General features: G+C 34.9%; 5 protein-coding genes across 8 annotated transcripts in view; 1 reads left to right on the forward strand and 4 right to left on the reverse strand.

Annotated features, from left to right (window-relative positions):
• Positions 1-568, reverse strand: part of LOC105176034 (uncharacterized membrane protein At4g09580) — a gene marked incomplete in the record, with an annotated part of 3,153 nt that extends 2,585 nt beyond the window's left edge. Inside the window, 1 exon segment of the mRNA XM_011098714.2 lies at positions 1-568. Coding sequence (XP_011097016.1) covers positions 1-52 — 52 coding nt within the window.
• LOC105177626 (beta-amyrin 28-oxidase-like) lies at positions 1,325-3,230 on the reverse strand. Its single transcript, XM_011100842.2, has 3 exons — positions 2,234-3,230; positions 1,942-2,129; positions 1,325-1,860 (listed from the first exon to the last, which is right to left on the reverse strand). The coding sequence occupies exons 1-3, from the start codon at positions 3,177-3,179 to the stop codon at positions 1,561-1,563; spliced, it is 1,434 nt and encodes a 477-aa protein (XP_011099144.1). The 5' UTR covers positions 3,180-3,230; the 3' UTR covers positions 1,325-1,560.
• LOC105177634 (NAC domain-containing protein 30) lies at positions 3,750-6,408 on the reverse strand. Of its 3 annotated transcripts, none has more exons than XM_020692044.1 (4): positions 6,285-6,408; positions 5,162-5,350; positions 4,787-5,058; positions 3,750-4,342 (listed from the first exon to the last, which is right to left on the reverse strand). In XM_020692044.1, the coding sequence occupies exons 2-4, from the start codon at positions 5,319-5,321 to the stop codon at positions 3,830-3,832; spliced, it is 945 nt and encodes a 314-aa protein (XP_020547703.1). In that variant the 5' UTR covers positions 5,322-5,350; positions 6,285-6,408; the 3' UTR covers positions 3,750-3,829. The 3 variants fall into 3 exon arrangements, with proteins under 3 accessions (XP_020547703.1, XP_020547704.1, XP_011099157.1); XM_020692045.1 differs by having other exon boundaries at positions 5,162-5,353; positions 6,285-6,400; XM_011100855.2 differs by lacking the exon at positions 6,285-6,408 and adding an exon at positions 5,496-5,666.
• On the reverse strand, positions 12,632-18,540 carry LOC105176044. The gene is made up of 11 exons (XM_011098724.2): positions 18,179-18,540; positions 17,325-17,644; positions 16,931-17,008; positions 16,756-16,858; positions 16,442-16,530; positions 16,214-16,325; positions 14,876-14,929; positions 14,744-14,792; positions 13,982-14,082; positions 13,460-13,575; positions 12,632-13,370 (listed from the first exon to the last, which is right to left on the reverse strand). Exons 1-11 carry the CDS (start codon positions 18,431-18,433, stop codon positions 13,031-13,033), a joined length of 1,617 nt encoding a protein of 538 aa, XP_011097026.1. The 5' UTR covers positions 18,434-18,540; the 3' UTR covers positions 12,632-13,030.
• On the forward strand, positions 22,085-27,790 carry LOC105176055. 2 transcript variants are annotated; one of them, XM_011098734.2, is made up of 7 exons: positions 22,085-22,505; positions 23,395-24,201; positions 24,765-25,117; positions 25,853-26,064; positions 26,657-26,913; positions 26,997-27,175; positions 27,272-27,790. In XM_011098734.2, exons 1-7 carry the CDS (start codon positions 22,289-22,291, stop codon positions 27,353-27,355), a joined length of 2,109 nt encoding a protein of 702 aa, XP_011097036.1. In that variant the 5' UTR covers positions 22,085-22,288; the 3' UTR covers positions 27,356-27,790. The 2 variants fall into 2 exon arrangements, with proteins under 2 accessions (XP_011097036.1, XP_011097045.1); XM_011098743.2 differs by having other exon boundaries at positions 22,085-22,499.

Consider the following 27,807-nt stretch of genomic DNA (forward strand, 5'->3'; position numbering starts at 1 on the left):
CCAGGAGCCGGCCACCACCAGTTTCCACCACCAGAATCCGGGGCGCCGCCATGAAAAGCGACGTCGATGTCGATGCTGCTAACGTGGACAAAGATTGCAAGAAATTGCTGGGAAGCTATCAGCAGCGTAGGATCTCAACCTTCATTACACCCAGAATAAAAGGGGGATACAAGATTGTCGCGCGCTTGGCTGATCCTGCTATTAAAAAATTAAAAGCATTGCGGTGTGGGGCAATCGATGGGCGTAGAAAATCCAAGAAAACACCAGCCAAAAAGGAAAAAGAAAAAAGTAAAATTGCGAGGGAATTAGGAACTTCTGTTAATGGGATCGAAAACGGAGGAATTTTTCATCAATTATTGGGTTGGGATTATGGCGCAATTATATATATCATAAAGAGATCAGGAAAGAAATAATTTTGGCGTAAATGTGAAACATCAAAAACCCTAGAAATCGAGATTATTTATAAAATTGAGCGTGTGTCAGTGTTTCTCTCTCCGTAGGTAGGAGAGAGCGAGAGAGGAATAATGGGAGTGAAATAGGAGTCAAATTGGCATGCCGTAGGCGTACAGAGTTGTTCAACTCTTGTTTCAAGTTTTTAACACAGATGCGCTTTTATTGTTTTCTACTTTTCTTGGATTTCTTAATTAAAATAATTACAATTTGACACCTAAATTAACACTTAATACTGAAAAATTCTAATTTAAATTAAATTTATTATACCTGAACTAATTATAAAATAAATGCAATATATTTTTTCGTAAAGAAAAATTACATTTTAGTCCTATATCTTAAGGAGGGTGGCATTTTTTGCCCTATACGAATTTATTTTCGTAATTTAGTCATACAATTTTAAAATTTTGATAATTTTCATTATCTTGCCAATTTGACTGAAATTGCATGTGGTTTGTACATGACTCAATTAAATTTCAATTTTAATCTTGTAAATCAATAAAAAAGCTAACACCCCTAAGTTAGTGGACTAAAATTACAACTTAATTGAGTCATGTGCATATCACATCTAATTTTTCAATCAAATTAGAAGAAAAAAAGACTAAAATTACTAAGACTAAATTGTAAAAATCAGAATTAAAAATACCTTCATTAAATTGCATTTTTATTTCTTGTTTGATGTATGATGGGTATACAGTAGGTAAGAATTTTCACTACTTTTGCAACTAAATAGAATTACTGATGATCTATGAGAAAGTTTGGTTCAAACTCTATTAAATCAAAATTATGAAATATATACAGCTTGAGGAGAATCAACATTTTAGAAGACCAAAATTTACCTTATAAAAAACAAAGAGAGAGAGAGAGAGAGAGATAAAAGGGAAACATGGATGACATTCTTTTATTGGGAGAAATACAAACAACTAATCTCAAAGAAACATAGTAAGAATATTACACTACCACATTTCATCATACTTCATCTCTTTTTTCTTACATTTTCAGCTCTGTTTTCACAGATTATTGTCAACAAAAACCAGAAAACAACAAACGTATCATGGAATTCACATCTTCTCAATGTATAAAGCAGTGGCACAACACTCCAAGAAGGATTTATTTCTCATGAGGATGAAGGTGAACCGGGAGGCCGTAAGCCGGTGTAGGCGAAGCGTGGAAGACTATCTTCTCATTTGGGATGGCCTTCTCAAGTCTGAACCTTCTCACCACATTGTGCATGAAAACCAAGACTTCAAGCCTAGCATACTCTTTTCCGGGACACATCCGTGGCCCTCCTCCAAATGGCACGAACGTGTAAGGAGCCGGTCCACTTCCCTCAAACCTGGACGGGTTGAACTTTTCTGGTTCAGGGAAGTACTTGGGATTCTTGTGTGATGAATGCACAGTCCAGAATGTCTGCAGGTTGAGAGAGCCAAGAGTTAAGCAAAACGGGCGATAAGTTGATATATGGTTGAGTTATTTGGATATTGTATGTACCTTCCATCCTTTAGGGATGGTGAAACCAGCATAAGTGAACTCAGTTGTGGTTTCTCTGAATGCTCCTTGGGCAGGGGGGGTTAACCTGAGCGATTCACGTGCCACGTTCCACGAGTACCTCATCTTCTCGATATCTTCCCATGTCAATAGCTCATCAGGGCCCTTTGATTTTGCAATCTCCATTTGCTCTGTGAAGATGTGTCCATAAGATAATCAGTGTGTTTTCTTGTCAGGAGAGTGACGAGAAATCTGTTGTAATGTTAGAGGCTATATAGAAGTGATTAGTTGTTACCTTCAAGAACCTGTTTGTAAATGTGGGGAAGTTCAGCAAGGTAATTCATGACAGCCGTCACTGCAGAGCTCGTCGTCTCAAAGCTAGCCACAAGCAAACCGATGATGTTGTTAGAAATCTCCATTTCGCTCAAAAACTGCCCATCTTCATCTGTCACAAGTAGCATCTTGGACAATAGGTCACGACCCTCGGTCTCCTTTTTCTCCGTCAGCTCCTTCCTCCTCTCTGTGATGATCCTCATCAGCTCTTCACGCACCAATTTGCCTCCTTTGATGGCACGATTGTAGGCCGTACCTGGCAAATCTATAGGTACGGAGAACATCCCGTTGGTCACAAGAGTAAAGGGTTCGGACAACCTCTTTATGTGCTCTGGATCAACCACACTGAGAAACAATCTACACGCCAGCTCAAAGGTGTACTTCTTGGACAGGGGAGAAACTTTGACAACAGAATTGGGGGTCCAGTCGTTATCCAAATGCTCACGAGCCAGAGCATCCATCACTGGTATGTACTGTTTTAAGGCCTCAGGCTTGAGAATGTCGTGGTGAAAGCTACGTTTTAGGGCCGATACTTCCTTCAAGTTACTCTCAACAAATTCAGGGAACAGCAAGGCTTTCTTCATTGATTGTGGCCACCAGGAAGTCAGAAGTTTGTTCTCATTCATGAAAAGGAACTTGTTACCTTGTGCACCACAGAATATGGCCATTTTTTCTCCTAACAAAGAGGTTTGGAATACTTCCGGTGAGTATTTCTCCATCCTATCTTTGACGAATTTCTGAGGGCCTAACACGGCAAACTCTATGTTTTCTCCCAGCATAGGCCAACCCCGTGAGCCGGGAGGCAGGTTTTTCGATTTTTCAGAACCCCTTTTAGGGATTAACGAGAAGAGATAGACGGAGAGAGGAAGAAGTATAAGAGGAAGAACATACGGTAAGAAGGCCTCCATACTTAATCCTTTGTGAGCAACTCAAGTATTGAATATGTGAAGTGAGTATGCCTTGGAGAAGTCCTGGAATGGAGTATATATAGGATAGAAAGGCTCATCGAATTCTTGGCCTGCATTTGGCAATTTATGAGGCAGAAAATAAGACAAAATAAAGTATATATGGAGAGGCAAAAGACGAAAGGGTTTGGGAATGTAGTACTAATGCTGCAGCATTTGGGGTTATGACAAAATGTGGTATTTCAATTAGAACTAACTAAAGACATTGCTGTCTTAGGATATTCACTTTCTTTTATCCTTGTGTTTGTCTTATTAATGATACGTCGCCATATTCTATAATTTGTATGGATCGATCGATGTTACAGAATCTAACAACAAAACTGATCAGATCCTCAAACAAATAAGTAAAAACTCTGAAAAAAAAATGACTTTTCATGAGGCAAACTGCAATAACATGTATTTGAAATTCACATTTGCTCAGAACAAGAACAGTCAAGAATCAAAAATCAACAATTTAGCCTATGTCCCGACGACTTGGGGAAGCATTGGTCTTAAGGAAACTTTTCAGAAAAAGAAAAGCTTGCCCTTTGATGGATTTTCAGTGGACAAAAGTCTGTTATTTTTACAAATTATTAAATAAAAACTCTATCTAGCTACAAGTCAGGAAAGCATTGATCAAGTACATGACTTAAATGGTTTTGAGCATCTAACTCATCATCACTGTGGGGGAGTAAGGGCATGTCTGTGTATGCATGTGATGGAACTCCAGTGACTTGAGTTGCAAGCAGCTTATTCCAATCACTGAATTGGTTCCCAAAGTTGCTCTTCTCATCTTCAGTCTCCTCATTGGCTACAAAACTATGCTCGAAATTAGTATCGTTCGTTGCAAAACTCGTTGAAATCGAAGGGCTGTCGAGCTTTGGAAGCTCAACCACTTGGCTTTCAAAAGGGCTGTGGCTAGCCTTGAGACACTCCGGTGGAAACGATGGCTGATGAATAAGGGACGAATCGAAATTATTCATCTGAGTAGTTGAGGTGCCTGGGTATGATGGGAGCCTGTAGTTGCTGCTATTCCTGATATAGTAAGAGTTGTTCCAAGCTTCAAAACCTTGTTTATGACTTGGATTTGGCTTCTTGAATGCTCGGCAAACGACCCATCCTTCCTCCTGTTGCGTTCATCTAATCAGATTATAAGCTTCTAACTTTTCAAGCATGCATCAATTAACTGTTTTTTCCAATTTCTCAATGCACTAAAATAACTTCACTTTCTCATTCCTTTTTTCACAAGTTAGTCTTAGTTATATATTCTTACATCTGCTGCAATTTTTCAACCTCAGAAAGTGCTTTTGGAAAGAACGGCTGTCATGTCTGAAATCATTAACCACATAGAAAAACGTCCTACACATAAAATAGAAGTCGATATACGAATTCTAGGCCACTTATTACAAATGATGGATATCCAATATATACATCCATTTTTCTCCTCCATTGCACTTGTAGAAAAGACTAATAACAAATTAATTTAACCCTTTAGCTTGCAGGTTCAAGTTAACACACACACACACACACATATATATACACATATATATATATGTATATGGTTGAGGTACCTGAGGAGGAGCATGTTCAGATGTCTGGAGGCGATACTCATGCATGATCCAATCGGTTTTCCTACCGTTGGGTGCTCGTCCTTTGTAGAACACCAAGGTCTTTCTCATCCCTATGATTCTGTCCTTTGAAAGCACTGCCTTGTCCCTTCCCGTGGCCTTCCAGAAACCAGCAGTCGTCGCCCTGTTGGTTCTCGTCCCAGTCGGATACTTCCTGTCCTTGTGGCTGAAGAAGTACCACTCATTCTGCTCTTCATATCCCAGTTTACACTTGTCTGTAAGCAATTAAGAACGAAATGTATATGCAGACACACGATGAGCAACTGTCCAAGAAAAGAACCTTAGATGCTGTCAACTGCTTATAATGGACGTACGTACCTTGAATGTCCCATGGCTCCATTCTGTAGAGATCAATGTCGATGATCACATCAAGATCGATCTTGAGAGAGTTAACCTTCCTCTTGAGATAGTAGCCCACCAGTTCTTCCTCGGTGGGGTGAAATCGAAAGCCGGGAGGCACACATGACTCCATTTCCATATTTCCTGATACGTATTATCCTCTTGATCCTGCTAAACAGTACAACATATATTTCAGGTCACGAGAAAGATCGATTTTCAGATCAAGAAAGAGAACACACACACACACATATATATATATAACTTTCATTCATTTTGAGATCATGATGATCATTAGAACATACAAAATGATAACCTGAATAATGTTGTGAATCCCCAAAGCTATAGATATTTGTTGTTGTTCTTTACAAAAGCTACTTCCCGAGTAAGAAAGAGTCGTTTTGATGAAAAGAGAGTAAAACTCACACAACTCTAATTTGATGTGAGAATTGTCATGATTCATTTCATATCCATTCGTGAGCACAATGGAATGATGGTCCCAACAGTACTGTTTGCTGCATGTGTTTGAAATTTCAGGAAAGTATGTGGCAGACCAGATGTGGTACCCCCCACCCCACCCCACAAAACATAATATGACAATTGCATGTATAGTACTAGAATTAAGACAAAAGTAGAATTAAGGTAGCTATATATGGTGGCCGTAGAAATTGACTTTTTCTTCTCTTTAGATGAGACATGGGGCACGTTCATTTCATTTCTTTGAGTGCATTCCACTCCATGCTTCCTGGTGCACTATGTGTTTTCACACCCACAAGCCCTACCTAGCTACCCTTATTGCATAACCTTATCAATTCCGAACATCATTAATTAATTCTTAACATACATAAGCTTATCAATTTTTCTTACACATATATGTTCCACAACAAATTATACTAAACTCTTCTCCTATTTATGATTTATACGGTGTTATGAGTAGACGACGACCACCTAGTTCAAACATCCTTGATTCATTGAGCATTTGAGCTAAGCTAAAATCATGAAAGTTCGCATTCCAATTTTCACAAGACAACCATATGGAGAAGAACACATGCAAGCTAGCTCATGCAACCATGCATTAAACTTTCAAATTCAAGAAAATACTAACCAGAAAGTCCGAATTAACCCTTCTGTTCTTGAACTTCACAGAGAGAGAGAGAGAGAGAGAGGTGTATATTGGTAGAGAGTTTGATGGAATGTATATATTGATGAAGTGAGTGAAATGTTGGTGGTGAGAGGGAGGGATATGTATATTTATATGATAAGCAGATGGAGACAGCTACAGTACAAATATTATATAGTTTTATTACAATGAAGAATGTGACTGACTCAACCCACAAAACATAACACACTCCTATAACTTCCCTTATTATTTTCTTAATACACATACACGCACAAACATACATACATATATTATATTGCAAGAAAATATATATATATATAGATAAGAATTTATATTGATCAAATCATGTTATTGATTACGCGTGGGGTGGGTGGTGGTATATATTGGATCAAAGGTCTGTTTGGGCGGCGTGACACCCCAAATTCTCACGCCACCCCTTTATTAGGGTTTATATATTTACCTTATTGAAAATTACTACTTCTTGCCTTTTCCAACATTTCTGCTAAGCACTGAAACCTTAACCCACAGTCCAGCTAGGGTTTGTCTGTTGGGTGCGCCGCCCTTACCCAATTGGCACCACTTATGGGCTGACACGTGGGAGCAGCCCAACTGTCTAATTCAAGAAGCTAATCATTTGCAGTTTCCTAATGTCTAAATGCTATATATAGTCTATTAATTATTGCGTAGTTAGATAATCGTCGTATATTTTTTATTTTTAAAATTAACTAATCGTATGCGGTAATTCTTCATGTACCTAATAAATAAAATATCGAGTAAAATATCGGTAATTAATTAAACGTTGATAGGAGAAAATAACCTTTTTTTTTTTTAGTAAAAAAAAGAAAAGTGGATTTCAAGAAAAATGGTGTACAGAAAATTCAAAGGACAATCCGACAATGTGATGCCAAAAAAACTGTCTACATAGGTTTGATCTGGTAGGCCTTTGGTCCCAAAATTCGAGAAGATTCAAATTGTACTTTTTTTTTTTTTTAATTATTATGACCCAAAAATAGAAAGAGTAAAGAACATATGTACCCTAAGAATAAATAAATAAGAGAAGGGGTCGATTTTCAAATAAAAAATGTGCACTTTTTGGCTTTTCAAATACTTTACCATTATAAAATTAATCTCACCTGAATTTTTTAAAAAAAAACGAAACCTTCCTTGAGTGTGTTGCAAGAGAATGAGCTACTAAAAATTAATTATTTTAACAATTTCTATAGGTAAAAAAGATAATTGAAAAATACTATAATTAATTCTGACCATACATGTAAACGAAAAGAACATGAATTAAAATATTTACTTTAATCCTAACCACACAAAAACCCTTGTAAGAACAAAAAAGTAGCTACCTAGAGACACAGCTTTACGTAAAATTTTCATACCCTCTTGTTTTATATTATAATATTTGATGTAAAGTATATGTTAATTATCTTAAAACATATATAGTATATATATATTCTTACTGTCCAATTCTTCCCGAAAATACTCATTAATTACACAAATTGTATATATATATATATACTTACATAAACGAATTTTGCTTATATAAATGAAGTAAATTTTGATTGCATTTTATCAGAAATAATAAATAGAAACTATGATGATAGTAATAAATTCTTGTGGAAAAAGAAAGTAAGGCATGGGAAGGGGAAGAACTTTGCGGCTAGCTACTTACATGCATGTCCCGGTTGAGACACACACAAATAATCCAAGGATGAGGTAATAATGCTAAACTGGTCCATGCCATTAATTATGGGTTTTATTAATTACCTTTAGATATTTATGTATATATATTACAGTTCTTGAAAATGAATTATGCACTACTAATTGACAAAGTGGGACGATCGATGTTTGTTGTTTCTATTATTTCTTGATGGGGTTTGGTCGGAAAGTTGCTTTTTTCTTTTGTAAGGAACAGATTAGATCGATGGATATTAATTAACCTACCTACCTAGGTTACTATTCTATGTATTAATATTACTAATTAACTCTTTTTTTTTTCTTTTTCTCAATTAATTTTCTTAGGTGTTCGACTTACGTACTTACAAGAATTAATTTAATTTTTTGAGAATGTATCAATATATGCGCGCAGATTGCAACCTTATAAATGTTACGTGTCAACTCAATTTTGATAAATTAGAGAAATCGTGAAAAGATAATAATAGAGTCGGGATAAAAGCCGTACTTATTAAATGGAAATATTAATCGAAATTTCAACTCAATGTACATATATGTTTTTATGTTTTCGATGCGTCATTTAATTAATTAGACAATTATTATTATAAATAAACTCAAAATTAATCACTATATATCATCTGGACCAACCAAGAAATTAAATTAATTAATATTTTCAAGATTCTGTTTGGGAAAATTTTATTTGAGTTAAATGTTTTCTTTTTTTCTTGAATTCTCTGAATAAAAAGTAATATATAATTATATATATATATATAGGAAGGGGTGGACCCTTTCTATGGTGTCACTAGATTTCATTAATTAATTAATTAATTAATTAAAGATGGATTAGATTTATTAATCATTTCAGGCTGAAAAGGACATATAAACAAACTAGAGAAGATTAATAATGCTAACCTGCAATTAATTATATATATATACATGACCCCAATTCTCATATATTTAAAAGGAAAAATTAAACTTTTCCTAAACACAAACTTCCATGCGTGTCAAAACAACATTCATGGGATCATGTGCACCTACCAACACTACTGTCACACTAATTGGACTAGTAATTTGTGGCATATTTGCAAAAATTCTATAATACTATTTAAAAAAATAAAATATTTATTGTTTAACAAAGTACATACAAAATAATAAGTTAATATTAAATTTTGTAATGGACTTTTTTTTAAAAAAAAAATAATTATCAAAATATAAATGGGAGAGCAGAAAGTTAGATGAATAAATTCAAAATTAAATATTAAAATTGACAGACTAAAAATTACGAGAAACCAATAAGGTGTTCTCGCGTCCTTAACAATAAGATATAGATAAGAGAGTGATGAAACAAGGGGCAAAAGCTTTTATCTTGAGACAATTCGCATGTTTAAGCATTTACTTTAATTAATGTCGTAATTAATTACATCATTAAAGGATATTATATTGCATACTTTTTCAAATGCAATCCAAGGAAGTTATAGTTAATGACAAATTAGGGGTGGCTGTGGCTCACAATTATTATATATGGTATGTATTATTAACTTTACAAGATATTTTGTTCCTAGATTTCACTTTCGGAATAAGTGGTAAGAAAGTTTAAAGTGAAATGTCAACAAGTCAAATTAAGTTATATATATGCAGTATACATAAGTTGTAACTCATATCATGCTTATAAATTTCGAATAAAATAACAAATGAGTGTTAAAACTGATGTAATTAAATGCCCATTAATTACACTGGTTGATCGTTACAATTCATTGGGTTGTCTCCTAAAGAGAGGTTAAATTGTAATCTACGGACGTATCTGTGTTATAGAAAATATAATTAGGCAAACAGTCTTTTTGTGAAAAATAAAATAGCGATTTATCCCCTTGTGTTTTTCATCAAAATATAAAAATTTACCTAGGTAGAGAGGTAAATTGTTTCATTTTTTAAAACACATCGGTATAAATTGCTATTTAATTTTCATATGGCGTAATTTGCTCATTTTCAATATTAAAGGAGGGTAAATTGCTATTCACCCCTTAAAGAATACGTGAGATCCTAAGTTCGTAAATATTGACCAATACGAAAGGAAATTATCTATAGACTATAGTAGTGTCTGAACCTTCAAAGGTTGATTATGATTAAGAATTACCAACCTACTCCAAGAATTTATAAGTTCCAATATTAAGGTTGAAAATTGACCTCAAAACTTGAATCTTGGTACTTAGATCTTAATGTAATGGTATATATTTAATTATACTGGTAGGTTGAGTACATATACATTAGAACAAATACGTGGGCCTTGTACACTTTAATTTGTTCAGACATCTCCATTGTAGGGATTTGCATCTTTAGCCCCTTCCTGCTCTGAAAGGCTCACATTCACTCAAATTTACCTAACATTTTTCCCACACACAAACACATATTCATGTATGAGGAATTGGTAAGAATCCATGCATGTTTGTTGTGTTTGTTTGGCATGCATGTAATATATACGTGTTCTTTCAGGTGACTAAATTATGAGGGTTGAAAGCTAAACACAATGATTTTTCCACGGAAATCTTTCCTGGATACTGTTGTCCTAACAGCTGAACAAAGCGTGACGAGATTCGAGTACCATCAACTGCACCTGCTGCTTGTGTGTAGTGTGAACACACACTCCTCCAGGGCATCAGCATGAAAAACATGGCTGTAGGTTAAGGGAAACAATCATCGATCGTGTGACGTTTCATGAGTTTGATGGGATATGGGACCATCAATGGATAGTGTAATTCTTGCAAGATTTTAAGGTTTTTGTGAATTGTTTTGCACATAAATAATGCTGAATTAGTGCACAAGGTACTGTAATTATAACCCATTAAGAATTAACTAATTGGACATGGTTTGCTGCAATCTTAAAAGGGGTTGAGTTACTTTAGCAAACAAGAAACAGTGCAAAGCAAGCAAGTGGGATAGCTATCTTTTGGGGCGGTTTGTGGGACTAAGGAAGTTGTGTGCTGCGTTGCCTGCACACTAACATTCTTGGACAACATTTTCAAACCTTCTCAATCAAATGATAGATACATATATGTTGATCATGTATATAAAAATGGGTGTATGTGGAGGTGGGGTGGGGTGGGGTAGGGTGGGGTGTTAACTAACCTTGAAAAAGACTTAACAATCTTCTAGAGAAGGGGTGGAGAGTAGGGGGGCCTTAACTAAGGATGAAAATGACATGTCTCCACACAAAACCTAATCTTGTCTCTCTGACTTCTCTCCCCATTTTCCTCAGATATGAGACAGAGATGGGTTTGATGATTGCTGCATTACAAGGTTGATAATATTCTATTTTGTCTCTTCTTCCTTTCATTTGTTTAATCCAATTTAGACAAAGCTTATCTTTTCTTGTGTACTGTTTGATGTTGGAACCTTAGTTTTTATCTTCTATTGGCTATATGTCTACGGTTTAAATGCAATTTTTATCATTTAATCTAAATTAAATTTTTGTCTTTTAATTTTTTAGAGTAGTATTCTGATTTTGTATTTTCTTAATTTTTTTTTCATCGGAGTTCACCTTCTCACTGGAAAAATATAGATACATCTCACCCTATCTTTAAAAATATAACTACTGTCCTATTAGCTTTTTTTTAGTATTTTTGTCCTTTTACTTTTTAGAGCACCATTTTGCTCTTGCATCTTTTAAATTTTTCATGATTTCAATATTTTTTTTGCAGGAATTCACCCTCTATCAAAGGTGAAGGTGAATTCTGACGAAAAACGACTAAATTCACGAAAACTAAAAAGATACAAAATCAAAGTGTTAGCCTAGAAAATAAGAAGACGAACAAATGATCTAAGTTAGAGGACCAAAATATATTTAATCATATATCCATATATATACACATACACAAACACATATATAAATATATAAAGTAAATTATAATGGGCTCTCCTAAATTTTGTTATAATTACAATTACTTTTTTGTTATTTGATAAATTATAAATACCACATTATATTAACAATCGCCTAATAGATACCCCTATAACCTATTGCGGGAGGTATTTGTTAGACAGCAACTAAATTCAACAAAATATTCATAATTTTTTAAATAATAAAAAAATATTTTTAATTATAATAAATGTCACGGGAGTCAATTATAATTTACCCTAGATATATATATATTATATATATATATATATATTTACTTGTATGCTTTTAGCATTCTTTTTTATCATTCTTTTCTCTTTTCTTTCTGGTTCCTTACCTTTTCATTGTTATATATATCCTAGAATTTATGCTATTGGTCGTTGCTTGGATTGTAAGTGGGACTATGCAGGACATGATCATCAGAAGAGCCGAAAAGTCATATTCGTAGATGATTGCTTCACTTCAAGCTCTAATCAATTTGCTTCTGTTCTGGCAATGATTTCTGAAATCTCCCCCAAGATTCTCATCCCGATTCTGCTCTCAAATCACTTGTTTATATTTCCATTGAATATGATCAACTATACTTTTTCTTTCAAAGAAAAGCAAGAAGCACCAAGGTTTACAAGTTGTGCTCATTGAAATGCAGCGTAAAGAAGGTGCAGAATCACCTTCTTTTGCTCCAAGGTTGTTTCGATATGGGCAGTAACAGATCAAATTTTGTTATTTGTCATTCCTACCATTTACGACGTATATACTCGACTCATAAGAACAATAATCTGGATTTTATTTGCAGGTGTCCTAGAGATTTATTAATCCCCAAATGCATAAAAAGATGAGTCGTGTCAGTAATTGCAATCAAACCGGTAGCTACCAAAAGCTATCCAATTGATGTTACATTAAACTTCTTTTTTTTTTCCTTTCCTAATCTATGAATAATCATCCCCAACTATCCTCCAAGCGTCTCGAACCCATGACCAAAGTTTTAGGTGCAAGGTGCTCCTGCCAACAAGCTACCTATCTTGTCTTACATTAAACTTGTTTCGGCAGGTGTTGTTACAATTGATACAAGTGTAGATAACTATCAAGGTAAAGCTGTCGACTGGGAAACCGGATTCACCAGAAGAGTGGTACAATATACCCTAACATATCCAGGCTTTTTGGTCTAAAGGAAGTTTCTTTGAAAGGATCCAGAAGAAAACCTGGAGGATAGACCCTGAGCCATGTTGTCGGCATCTAATTTCACATTTTGTCTTCCAGCAGTCAAATCCTTTTCTCGGTCCCAAGGCTTCCATGGATGATTTCCCTCCCATTCCTCTTTTGCTGACTCCTGCTTGCCTTTTCTCTTTGAACGTTTCGTAAGCGAGTCTTGATGCTTTTCCACCAACGATTTCGACCGTTTTGCTTTATTGTATTGATCTACCAATTCTGCATCTGCATTCACTCTTTTCTTCTCTTGTTCATTTGAAGCAAGTGCTGCAGCCTCATTGTAGGCTTCTAAGTAACTGTCACAAATATATCACAATCAGACATCAAGGCCTGAAAAGCATCTTGCAGAACTCAAATGGTTTGAAAAAGGGAAAAGGTGAAATACTTCATCTTTGCCTTTTGAGCTCTTTCTGAAGGTGTATCAGTCCAGGCACTTGTATCCCCACGTCCTTCTTTAGAGCTCTTGCTAAACCTTGTTGTTGAGTGCATGGTCATGCCAGGCTAAAAAACAGAAATTAAAATCAGAAAACGAGTACAAGTGAAAACAATTCGAACCTGAACTTTCAGCAGCAGAAACTCACAGGTGCTTCTCAGATCTCTTAAGAATGACAAATGAAAAATATTACATAGTTTAACCAAGAGACCACAGTTATATAAGTTCACAGTTTTGATAATGAGCAACATTTAGTTCATACTTCACATAATTCCATAAAAAATAACACTCCTGCAGATAGTCATTAATACATTTGTGCATCTGATATGGGTAATAATTACTGGGGATACTAGTGTGGTATTGATCCTCATTCTTGACTGCTCGTTAAGAAGAACATCCACTTACAGGATTATGCAGGGACAAAAAGGGATGGGAAACAACAGGAAGAAAAAAGGCTAACAGCTAGCCACTTACTTTTCTTTCAGGAGGTAATGTGGTCATCCATTCATCTCGTTTTTGCGCAACTTTTGCATCCATCTCTGCTAGAAGTATGTCATCACCCTCCATAGATATACCTGCAAAGCAAACAGTTCTCAAGTTCGTATCAGATAACCCTGAGAACGTGCTTTACTCAAACAATAGGTGCAAAGTCTCTTCTTTCCATTTTCCTTTCCCTAAATTTCTTTTTTAGTGCATTTTTGTGGTTAAAAGTGGCACAAAGAGCTTCATGGGGGTGGCAATGTCCAGGCATTTGGTTGGAAGTGAAGGGGCTAGAGAGAGCAGCGACATAAGATGCTGACATTAAATTCATGAACTATTACCCCAGACAAGACAGAAACATATCAACCAGGATACCAACATGACATCAGTGCTCAAAAAAGCATTAAAATTAATCTCATCATTACACACTACAAGAAAACAAATAAGAATGGCGTATGCATGTGAACAAAATAATCAGTGAGCTTAAAAAATGCCAGGAAACTTGAGTTGCTTTCGAAACAAAGTTATTAATTTCTGGTTATGTGATCCTGGCGCGGCATTTTTTATTGGTTGCCAATATTCTCCAATAAGCTGTGAAGCCTAGCACTTTCTAGATTAGAACGCTTAGGCTAACTTCAGCCTGCGCGGAAAACTATCTTCAGAGTGAGTACAATCTAAGTATTTTAGTTAATACCCATCAACTAAACTTTCAAATGAATGAATGGATCACATGGAATTTAGTCGAGCATGCCAAACCTTGAAGACGTCTCCATTGAGCAGCCTCACGCATTGCTTTCAGCTCAGCCTGCATATATTGAACAATTGGCATGAATGAAATTGTCTTGAGGCATATAACAAACTATTACAGAGCCACTGTAGAAATGGTACCTGAAATGCTTCTTGTTCCTCCTTCAACTTTATTTTGTCATCTAAGGCTTTTCTCTGCGAAAGAAGAAACACAGTAAGATACAAAACAAAATTGTACACTTAATTTAAAATGTCAAATAAATCTGCAAATTGGTTTTGGTCATGTCAGTTTCAGTTAGATCATAGTAGTCAATGGCGCGCGCCACAGCGCATGGCGCAAAAGGCGCAGCCCTCGTGCCATACGGCGCCCATGGCGCACGCCTTCAGAATGGCGCCTTTTCGGCGCTGCCCAGGCGCGCGCCAGGTGCGCGGTGAAAGAAAAGGGCCTGCGCGGCCCAGGCCCATAAATTAAAAAAAAAATTAACTTAATAAACCCTAATTTCCTAAGTTAATTTTTGGCGTGTACAGCAGTACAAGCTCTAATTATGCCGATTGAATCTTTGAAATTGATGTGATTTTATTAATCTTTGAGTGCTTTAATTGTTCTGTCAGTGTTTTTTTTTGGAGATGATTTAATTATATGAAGTTTTGTTATGTTTAATTTGTTGTTTTATATGTCTTATTTAGCTCCTTATACATTCATCTAATCAAAATAATACTAATTATATAAATATATAGATTATTTCTTATATTTGCGCCATCCTTTGAAAAGGCGTGCGCCACGCCGTGCGCCACTGACTACTATGAGTTAGATACACAATTTCAAAGCATACCACGCCAAGTATTGAATTTATAAGTAGTAGAGTTTAATTAGTTAACACCATACATAAAAAATAACCATCCCACATCTCAGCAACACCATTAGCAGTTGACAGCTCCAAATTCACAGAGGGAACAACTTCAATCAAAAGGAGGTGAATATACAATTCCAATGAAACAAGAGAGGTTCTCACATTTCGTTTCCATGTAAAGTTGACATAACCATATTCACTAAGGACAAAAGTTAAACCATGCTGATGGATTATTCAAGAACCTTTATTTCAGTTCAAACCAGCTCTGATTCTCATAATTAATCTCAACTAATAATTAGTAACTAGTCTCCTGTTTTATTTCCTTATTTAATATTAAAGATTTTAGAACTAGCAAAGATGACAAAAGCTAGCTTCTGTCATATGAAATTTTCCCATGCTGAAATCTTTGTAAATTGTGAAGTGAAAAGCATAAATTCTTTAACTCTATGACTACTGACAATTTTCTTCACCAGATATTCAGACAAGTCACAGATGTAACACAGAGGAATATTTATTATGTGAAGTATACCTCTTCGCCAGAATACGAATCAATCCATTTATTAGTATGGCAACAAGCAGGAAACATTTCAAACTTCGAAACAGAGCAAGAAAATGTCCTAACACTCACCTTATCAGGATCTTGTAAATCCTTAAATGCTTTGTTCAACTTAACAAATGCTTGGTGAGCTTGAGGGTGAGAGCATTTGTCTGGGTGAACCATCAGCGACAACTTCCAATACCTTCCATATAGAAAAATTTTATGCACACATGTCAAAGCACAGGAACAGATACAAGACGCAGTCTAGGAAAAGATGAATGCTGATTATTTGAGTGGAGAAAACCTGAAAATGGATACCTTTTTTTCATGTTTTCAGGAGACATATTTTTGTTGACTCCGAGAATATCATATGGACTATCTTCCTCAGCACCAATTATTCTTGTAATCTGAAGATATAGCAGAGAAGTTAGCCATGCGCAACAACCATTTATAAAACTGATAGTAATAGAACCTAGCAACTCAGATGCAAGAAGACAATAACTTCTTTCTTTTTGAAATGGCAGCATTTGAGAAATTGGGAAGTCTACATGATTTTGGGACCAAGACTGGAAAAAGAAAATTGCATATTTAGGGATATCACAGAGTTATCAAGAAAGAGAAAGGAGCGGAACCTCCTCGAAACGTTCTGCTTCATTGGCAGATTCAGCTTCCGTGACCACAGCAGGAGGAGGGGGTCCTATAAATAATTCAGTGTCTCCGTCCAGCTCAGCTTCTCTGTGAATTATTTTCAGTTAAATATTCACATGCATTCTTATAGAATTAATAAGGATAAGTTGTGCACTATACCGTAATTCAGCTTCTGCTTCTGTTAGTTTGGCTGCTGCGGCAAGTAACTCAGCAGACGGCATTTCAGGCCCAATGACCCTGCAAGAACCAACAGCAGGTCATGATACAAGAAAGATACAAAATAAAAGCTTGATATCAGGAAGGGAACAAACAAATATAAACCAACATCATCTTGTTTAGAGACGTCTACTTTTCTTCTGAAAAAAAGTAGGGAAAAAGTATTCTAATGGTTTCCACCACTTATTATTTGATGTCTTACAAAATATCTCTCTTTGATTTAACTGCACCCACGTACTTTAAAGATCATACAAGATGGAGCTAACTAAATCCTGGTAGAATGGTGGAAATATGCATTCAAAGGATCTTCTCATGTAAGTTGCACATAATTAGCTACCTTCTCCTGGGGCCAATAGAATCTTTCTTTGTATCATCCACATTGTCTGCCACATGCCCACATTCCGAGTCTGGTGGAACTGAGTGCGAATCTGTCTGTGGACCTAAATTATCCAGCTCTTTTGGAGGTTGAAGATGAGAGCGGATAATTGGACCTACAACGTCCAGTGTAGGACTGGCTTTATCTCGCAATAGAAAGACTTGATCTCCATTTTCTTTGAGGTTTAAGGATATGAACAGCCTCCTAAGATGCTTGACCAGTGATCTTTCAGATAATCCCCTTATATCAACAGCTTGTCCATCGTCAATCATCCGCAAAAGCTAAACAGCATCATAAGAAACTTCAATAAATATCATCATAAGAACTTCATCACATACATACATTATAATTACCCAAAAAAGGGGCGGTACATCAAATCATGAAGGTAAACATAAAACGAGGAACTATAGGATCATAAAACATGAATATATTCCAAGTTTGTTAATTATCACAATAAATCCTTTGCATTGCTACAAACCCCAGCCCAACCCTCAAACCACCCCCCCCCCCCCCCCCCCCCCCCCGAAAAAAAAGGAAGTAGAAGTACTACAAGGTAATACGACATAGAACAAGTTCGTGAGCAGTTCCCTAAATCTTCTAACTTTTAGCCACTCGTTGACATAAGAGACACCCCACTGATTCCTTTATCCTACATTTCAGAATTTATCTTCCCAGATTCAACTAATACTATGTCATGAATTTAGGGTAACGTATCACTGCAAAATAAAAGTTTCCTCAACCCAAATTCAAGAAAAAAATAAGATTACAAAATAATAAGAACAAATGGTCACAAATTTATTAGAATTCAAAAATACCTGCTCTAGATCTCCGGCAACGGCAGGAAACTCTTTCAATACATACTTAATCACATCCTGCGGATTCGACGACTCATCATCCGATTCGAACTCACTGTTGTCATCGGAATCATTCCTCCTCCTTTTACTTTCCCTTTCCCTTTCACTTCGTTTACGTTTCTCTCTATCTCTTCTACTATGTTTCTTCTTCTTCTTAGTTTTTTCATCATCGTTTCTTCTTGATCTTTCATTTCTGTGCTGATGCCGGCCTGCCATATCAATTCCGCCAATGATGTTTTGTTGATTGAAGAAGATTTTGGGTGTAATTTATATTTCTATCAGATTTTCGCATATATATATATATAGAATCTCTGATTTGTTGAAATTCTAATACCATACTACTGGAGAGAATCTATGCTTATCTAAACCTACCATTTTAGGTATGTACAAAAACAATTAAAATAACTAAATATTATTTATTAATTTTTGTTGTTGTTGAAAAAATTATAATAAAAAAATAAATATTTTTGAAATAAAGTATTTGGAGTAGAAGAAAGAAAAATAAATAATTATTTTTTTAAAAAAGAAGGTCTTACTATTTGTAGTTAATAGGGTAAATGTGGAAGTTAACGGATAGAAAAAAAAAAAAAGACATATAAAAAAAATAGAAGACATCAAAAGATGTTCTCAAAAACAAAGAAGACATCAAAAGATGTTCTCCCTTAATATATAGTATATATTTGTATATATATAAAGTATAAGTTATTAATACTTATATATAATACAAATATTTAAAATTTCTATAAATTCAAAATACTGATATAAATAGTTTATAAACATTTTGGCAGTTACATAAGTAACACAAATTCTAAAATTTTAATATTTCAATGCTAAAGTATGCACATATAATTTACAAAAATAAAAAATAAAAAATTTCAATAAAGTTATGTCATATTATAAAGTTACGGTAGTATTATTTTTTAAAAATATATATTTTAATATTTTAAAAATACTAACTACGACCAATCAGGTAGGTCCCAAATTTCGACAAACTATTCATTGACCATAAAACGTGAGAGACCAATTCCTGATAAGTTGCATAATTAAGGCATGAATTTAAAATATTTTTGAACATTTCATAAAGTATTGAAGTTGGGAGAAGTTTTAGGAAAATTCTATTAGGTGTAAAAACTACTATAGTATTTAAAATATTTTTGGGAAAGTTTTTTAAAGTTCCATCAAAATTAATCTTAACCGTCCATTTGAGGAAGTCAAGTGCATAAATATAGGACGTAAGTTCATTTTTAGAAATCATCATTATATTTGGTTTTATTTTTGTAGTGTTTTGTTATTTTGACCAATAAGTATATGTTAGAAACAGTATGTATGTTTTGATTTATTTTTGCAGATAATTTAAAATAGTATAAGATAAAATAGGTGTTGTATGTTTGGTTTTATATATTGAGAGATAAAATTCACCGTTTTTTGTCAAATCATGTTTGTTTTATATATAATATATTTATATATGTATATATATTATTTTGTTTGTCGGGTTGAATTATATATATTATTGTAATTATATTTTTTTTGAAAAATTATTTAAAGATTTATTTTCTTATTTTTGAAATAATAATTATATATTTAATAAATAATTTTATGCACATTAGTAATGGATTAAGAATTTTTTTTATACGTTCTATTTGGATTGATAAATTTTAATAGATTATTTTAATTAATTTAGATGGATTTATTTTATAAAAAAAATTTATTCTTTTAAATTATTCCACTTAATTATAAAACTTTAAAATAAATATTATTTAAATAATTAAAATATATATTTGTAATAAAATTACAAAACACACAAAATAAAATTAAAAAAAAAAAACTCTTCGTCTGACTTTCTCCAATTTGGAAGATGCGCAAAATTCAAAGTTAAAACATGAAGTTAGAAAATGTTGTTGAGCAACAGTTCATGGCAACCAAAGTGGAGGAAAGATGTCGGAGTGGGAGGAAATGCCACAGGCCGCCAAGGACCATCGGGACTGACGACTGTTAGGAGATTTTGAGCTCGATTAAAAGGAGACGAAGAATTAGATGTTGTAGCCATCCAAAATTAGGGTTTTTTTTCAACTATTGAAAAAATAATTGAACCTCACAGAGTTGGGATTGCAGCAACAAATAAAACTTCAGAGTTATCAAAAAGGGTGTTTTACTATTTTTGTTTCAATTGGGATTAAGAACTTTATTCATATCAACTACTCAAATATCAAGAACATTCTTGAAAAGAGTTTTGGTATTTAAACCCATAATTTCAGTGAAGAATTTATTAATCTTAAGGGAAAAAAAAAAGAGAAGGAAAAGGAAAAAGAAAAATAAAGAATTAATCAAATCGATAAAAAAATACCAGAAATATAAAGATCAGAAAGAAAATCAATGGAGATAGAGAGATTTTTCTCTCTCATTCTTTCTTTATATTCTTCTTCTACAAAGAGAAAACAGTTCTTCACTGTCACAAGGCGGCACAGCTTGACGGTGGCTGCAGGTGATGACGGTCTAAAACGTGATGGATATGGGCAAAAGGTGGAAGACGGTCGATGGCGAAATGGAGTGATGATGGGAGAAAATTTTTATCTATTTGAGACAAAGGGAGCAAGGCAAAAATAAACTAAAAATAAATTCAAAATATAGAAAATAGGTCAACAATATAAAAACACAGAGTTAAGATGGGGTAAATCCACTCAAACATTTGGTTGTTTCAGTCCACTTCAAAGATGGTCCGAAAATAACACTACAAAAGATAACTATAATTCCACAATATGTAATTTATTGAGTATAATAATAATAATCATTTTGAATATAATTTCATACTCAATCAATAACTTAACTGCTAGTCCCATAATAAGTTATTAATATTTAATAAAATATCAGCTTTATGAATTCAAAATTTTAAATAGTTCATGTATGTATACTTTTAAAACTAAAAATACTTTGTGTATATTTCATACACATGTATAGAGCATGGTCATATACTAAAATACAATCACAATCAATTAAAAAAAAAATGATATGTTCCACTCATCAATATTATCATCGATACCACAATTTTCTGAGCTTATGAGCTGACGGCAACAAGCGCAAATTCCCCTAAAACATAAACATTGCTTATTCATAAAGTCATTAATTTTGATATTATTAAAATCTAAATTATTATGTTGATAAATGAATCTAAAACGAGTTATTGATCATAAAGGAATAGATGAATATTAGTAAGTTTAGAGGGCACATCAATACTTCATGTGTGAGATCATTTATAAAGTATTTTATACCTAGTTGAGAATCAAAATTTGCTAAAGATATTCCATATTAATTTCATCTCACATGATTCCAAATCAGTCAGCTTATACAAACCTACTGAATTAGTCAAAATTACCATTTTAGTGATTTAATTGATGTACATTAATAAAAAATATTAAATTGTAAGGGTAAATAAGTAATTTGTTATGTATGAGGCATACACTAAACATATACAACCCACCACATCATATAATTTCTAACATTATTATAAATACCAAAATATTAATTTTTTATGCAAGTTACTATTCATTGAGTGGGACCCATTGTTCTTGAAAGCAGCACCCCTTTATGAAATTGCATTTCATTACGTCGTAGTAAAAATTTCAATTTTATTCTTTAGCCAAAAAACCTCGACCACATCACTAATTTAACATGCCTTTTTTCTAATTATATTTTATATGTATAGAAACGATCAGTTACATCATATAATATACTAAAAGTTTATTAAAATTAAATATATTAATAATTCCATGTAGTAATATATGGACAGCACAAAAACGTCAAAATTAGGGCATTTTGGTAATATCCCATTAAAGAAAAATATTGAATTAATAAAAAAGGGAAGTAGAAGTCTGAGTCCGAGTCTTTTCCTGCTTCTTTCTGGTCATTGCTCCCTCATCAAGGAAAGAACTCTCCGGTGCTCTTCCTCGAACATCGCCGGCTGTCCGTACGAATCCCGTTAAATTGTCGTCTTACCCATTCCGAACTCCGGTACAAGCTCCTGCCGCAGCCGGAGATACATACGCGCATTGTGTGTCTTCATCTCATAATGCGCGAATGGCTCAGTACAGGCAATCCGGCGGCGTCAGTGGACCGCGATACGTCGTCGCTACGGATCACGTCTCAGTCGGCGTCCGTGGAGGTTCGAGGCACTTCTTCCACCGGCGGCCCAAGGCGCCGCCGGCTTATAAGATCTCCTTCGGATTCTGCGTTTTGACACTCTCTCTCATTCTGTCGATCTCCGCTTTTTTCTATTTCTCGTTGCAAGGTAAAGGTAATAAAACCATGGATTTCTCTATTTACTGTGGACTTTGGCGGTTTTGTGCTAAGCTCGTGCTTTTTTGAGTTGAATGTGAGCGTGTTTAGTCGAAAATTTGATAATTGATTTATTGCTTTAAGTTAATGGATTGGGAAGTGGACTATAGATATAGTCATTAAATTAGAGTGGTTGACTGCTGCTAGTGATCGAACATTTTAATTGAGATTATTTCTTTTGCAAATTTTAAAGGGTAATTTTGTGATCGGAATAAAGTTTTCTCATTTGAGATTAAGGAACCTAAAAGTATTTGGAGGATTGGGGAATTTGAGTGAATTTTTAAATTTCTTGATGTCATGGCTGAGGTGATTTGGTTTCTGTCGTAGGACTTGATCCTTAGAGTTGGTGTAATTATATTTAAATGCGTTAAATCTCAAAAGAACGTTAAGAGGATATGCAAGGCCTTCATGGAGTTGACAAATGTGACACTGTGTATCAACTGATATGCGCCATTTATCAAAGGAGCTATCTTATTCATTGAAATGAAAAATATAAGCTATGTTTTCTTTCAAGCTCTTCCCTTCCGAGTCAGATATTTTTCAGGAAATACGATGCAGGGGGAACAACCTAAGCCTGTAGATATTCAACTGAGACCTATAATGCTGACAGATTTATTGACCAGATTTTATAATGTGCATATATTGATTCAGGATTCATAGTTTCTTCCAGCTGCAACTGGCTGCATCCATGCATTCTCAATGCTGGAATTTGTGGTTTATTAAACTTTGGATGGAGATACTTTTAATTCCAGTGTTAATCTGCTGCTAGCTCTAGTACTAGAGCTTTTGTTGGATTCCTTAGTTGTAAGTGGTTGATTTTGGCAATTTACCCATTCTTTCTGTGCTAGGAGGGGAAATAAATACACACCAAGTCCAGGATGATGACACGGGCAATGATTCGGACTTTCTCATGGATGTGACACGAATACAACGACCCAAGGAGCTCAAATTTGGCCATGGATCAACTGCACATGGCCGGGATTCACGGTACTGGGACAAGGATGATAGAAGAAGAGATGAAGATTATACCGAGGAGGAAGTGGATCGTGTTGAGGATGGTTCTGTGGGTAAGGTTCAGACTCCAGTGGAAAAAAGTGAGAAAAAATCTCATGATGACCAGTCTCATAAAGTCTTAGCTCGCCAAGGAAATGGCTTATACAATGAGGCTGGACGCAATGAATTAAAAATGTATGAAGCTGAATATGAGGCCTCTTTAAAGAGCATTAGAGAGTCCACAGATTTACACGATATTAGAAACCAGCACTCCGAGAATACTGATGGAAGGGAAGATAGAGCACTAGATGATTCCGATGAATATGATGATGGTATCGACTTACAGGATGATCAAATGGAAGAAGATGATGATGTTGGACATGATGACGAGCACCACTCTAGTGCCTCTAAGCCCCATATTTTTGACACTGAGGAGGCTTCTCATGTGCATCGTGCTAGAAACAAGAAGCAAAACTTTGATGACAAGGCTGATAAAGCTTCCACTGGTTTTTACAGCACAGAATCTCTTGTAGACTCCCAGCATAATAAGATAAATGAAAATTCTGCACATGCCAGTTCCATCGAAGATCAGCCTGTCCGTAGGCTAATTCCTGAAAAGCACACAATTTCAAAAAAGAAATCTAGACGTCGAAAATTTTCTGGTAATTATCTGTTTCGTCTAATAAGTTGAATACTTATTCTTGACTGTTATGTTGCTCAATTCATGGCAGTTAGTTGGACAAGAAGCTACTCTGCTAGCAAACTTGTGGATGAATGTTTAACTTTCCTACACTTATATCAATACAAGTTATTTTCAAAAAGGCCAGTAAAGTTCTTGGTGATATTGTTTGGCATTTATTCATTTTATGAGTAGCATCTTGTTTTGTTACCTCAGCTTGAGTAGGTTCCTTTGCTCAAGTCTTGATATGAATCATAATAATATATTTGTAATTATGTGATGCTAACATACGGTACTTTGCATCCAGTTTAGCAACAGCCACTTAAAAAACCTTTCACTTTCTCAGATAGTTGATCAGTTCACTCTACTCAGTGTAACAGTGATGGCTGCATTGCATAATGGCAACCTCTCCTTCTCCAGAAACAAAACAAAATTTCTAAACTGATGGATTTCTTTTTAATATATTTAAAGAATACAGTTAGTTCTCTTTTTTCCTTTTGACCATGTCTGTGTTGATTTGTGTTAGATACTGACAAATAATTTCAGGTTCTTGTGAGATGAAAATTTTGAATTCCACTGCACTACTCATAGAGCCTTTAGAAAGTCGAAAATTTGTGAGATTTTCCTTGCAATATACCGAGACAGAAGAGAAGCCCATGGGAGATGAGAAATGGGAACCTAGATTTGCTGGTCATCAGAGTCTCAGAGAAAGGGAAGAGTCTTTCATTGCACGTGACCAGAAAATTAACTGTGGCTTTGTGAAAGGTCCTAAAGGGTCACCTAGTACAGGATTTGACCTAGCTGAAGATGATGCGAAATACATTAGTAGTTGCCACATTGCTGTTATCTCGTGCATCTTTGGTAACTCTGATCGCTTAAGATCACCAATTAGCAAAGCGGTACGATTCTTTGTACCCCTTTTTTCCTTTTACTACTGTAGGTAACCTCATTTCCTGGTGCACATATAATAATATATGAGCGGGGAACTTCAATTTATCACAGGAAAGGCAACAGTAACTATTTTGATATGCACTAGTATTAGCAATTCTTAATGGAAAACGGACACTGAAAAGTGGGTTGGGATCAGTAGTGACACCGGCAACATTAGAAAATTGTTTTTGATTTGTTTCCTTCATCAGCTAACAACATGAATGAATTTTTCCTTTTTAGCTTTGAAGCTAAATCAAGAATACAAGCATCTTTGATATGATATGCTTATCTATCGTCTGCTTAATTTATTTAACTCATTGGCTCCCAGCATTATCTGCCTAAATGTCTAAACTATTTTTAGGTATCTGATTCTTGTCTTCAATTAAGGTTAACGGCATTTACTTTTGTACATTTTCACCTCATGAAAGCACACTTGTGAAATGGATAAATTTCTCCGAACAAAGTAAGAGAAGTGTACTGAGATTAACTAATAGAAGCAAAAAGATTCAAATATCCTTGGTCTTGAGCATTACATGATATGTGCAGATGAGGACCATAACTGCAGTGGTTGTATTATTTGGCAACTAGAAAAGAGGACAGATGAAGTAACTTTTAAGTAACTTATTACTGATGTTTCAAGAGATACAATATTGTTAAATAGAACTGCTATAATTACTTTGATCTCACTTCTTCTTAAAACTTAGGTCTCTCGATTCTCGAGGAAAAATGTATGCTTTGTCATGTTCGTGGATGAAGTAACTTTACGAACTCTTTCATCAGAAGGCCAAATGCCTGATATGATGGGCTATATTGGATTGTGGAAGATTGTGGTGGTGAAGAACCTCCCTTACACTGATATGCGGAGAGTAGGGAAGATACCCAAATTTTTGCCACACCGACTCTTTCCTTCAGCCAGGTATAAACTAGCCAAGACATTTTGCCCATAGATTACATGGTTGTGCTTATTTTACCCCCACTATCATGTGTCTTTTGTTGCTAATCTCCTATTCTCCAGTCGTTATTTTTTAATTTTTACTAAATCCTTATAATCGTGTTGTGTTGGGCCTGGGATGAGAATTGAAATTGTTAGGAGGATAATCTCGCCCTACATGCAAAATGGTGAAGATTCTGAAGCCTGTTACTTAATCAGAGATGAATTAAATTAATGAGTTGTGTGCAATAGGTTCCTTTTGCTTGTGGGATTGGAGGAGAGAGTATTAACTTCTTTCAATGAAATGCTAAAACATTATCCTGTGGACGTTAAGAGATGATGAAAATTTTCTTGTGGATCTTAATTTCTGGAGGACATGGAATTGGTCCGACTCTGAAATCTTTTTGTGTTAACATCTACTCAAGAACCAACATGTAATAGTTTAAGTTCTGCTCAAGATCTTCATCGCACTCATGAATTGGTTATCTTATTCTGAATTGGCTGTTGTAGTAGAATCAGCTTTACAACCTCATTCTCAGGACCTTCTTGTAAACAATTCGTCTGGATGTTATTTCAGGTACACAATTTGGTTGGATAGCAAACTTCGTCTCCAACTTGATCCGTTGCTTATCTTGGAATATTTTCTATGGAGAAAAGGTTATGAATATGCAATTTCAAATCATTATGATCGCCATTGTTTGTGGGAAGAGGTTGCCCAGAATAAGAAGCTCAACAAGTACAATCATAGCGTTATAGATGATCAGTTTGCATTTTATCAAGCAGATGGGATGAGAAGATTTAATGCATCAGATCCTAGCAAGCTTCTGCCCAGCAGTATGATCTTTTCCGCAGCATTAATTTTTTTGGTTTCAGCATAATCTTTTTCTGCTGTTTATGACTCGATGATATCTTGGCAGATGTACCTGAAGGGTCTTTCATTGTCAGGGCTCATACTCCAATGTCAAACTTGTTTTCTTGCCTTTGGTTTAACGAGGTTGACCGATTTACTCCTCGTGACCAGCTAAGTTTTGCCTACACATATCACAAATTGAGAAGGACAAATCCCGAGAAACCCTTTCATCTCAATATGTTCAAGGTGCATATTGTACTTCAATCCTGAACAAGAATATCCTTTAAAATGTGTTATACCTTTCTCATATTTCTGGTTCACATTTTGGTATCTATATGTCAGGACTGTGAGAGGCGAAAAATTGCTAAATTGTACCACCACAGGTCTGAGGGGAGGAGGAATGTTCCCCAACACGAGACAGAGTAGTTGTCTACAGTGCCTTCACCTGAAAACCTGGTGTGTCTACTGAGTAATTTGTCCTTCCAGCGTAATATACATTGTGAAGAGTTGTGGTGACTCTGGTAGCATACGGTGTAAATTTGCAACTGCTGTGAGGAGCAGTGAGAGTCCATTGCTTCGGTTGACACAATACGAGCAGGGAAGGTCAATCTTGCTGGTGCCGCTTGAAAGATAGAACAAAAACACAGACAGGGTTCTGGACCCTCAATTCAATTCATTGAGTTTCTTACGAACATTGAATGTATAATGAAGCACCCAATATCGTTGTACCAAATATTAATTGTGATATCAACTGGTGAGCGATTGCTAGAGTATGTATTCTTGTTATCTTTTAGGTGACAAATTTTGATGGGTTAATTTAACCCCCTTTCTACCATTTTCCTCGATTACATATATAATTTACGCCCCCTGTGATTTTT

Source organism: Sesamum indicum, linkage group LG2, assembly GCF_000512975.1.
Source record: "Sesamum indicum cultivar Zhongzhi No. 13 linkage group LG2, S_indicum_v1.0, whole genome shotgun sequence".
Classification (NCBI taxonomy): domain Eukaryota; kingdom Viridiplantae; phylum Streptophyta; class Magnoliopsida; order Lamiales; family Pedaliaceae; genus Sesamum; species Sesamum indicum.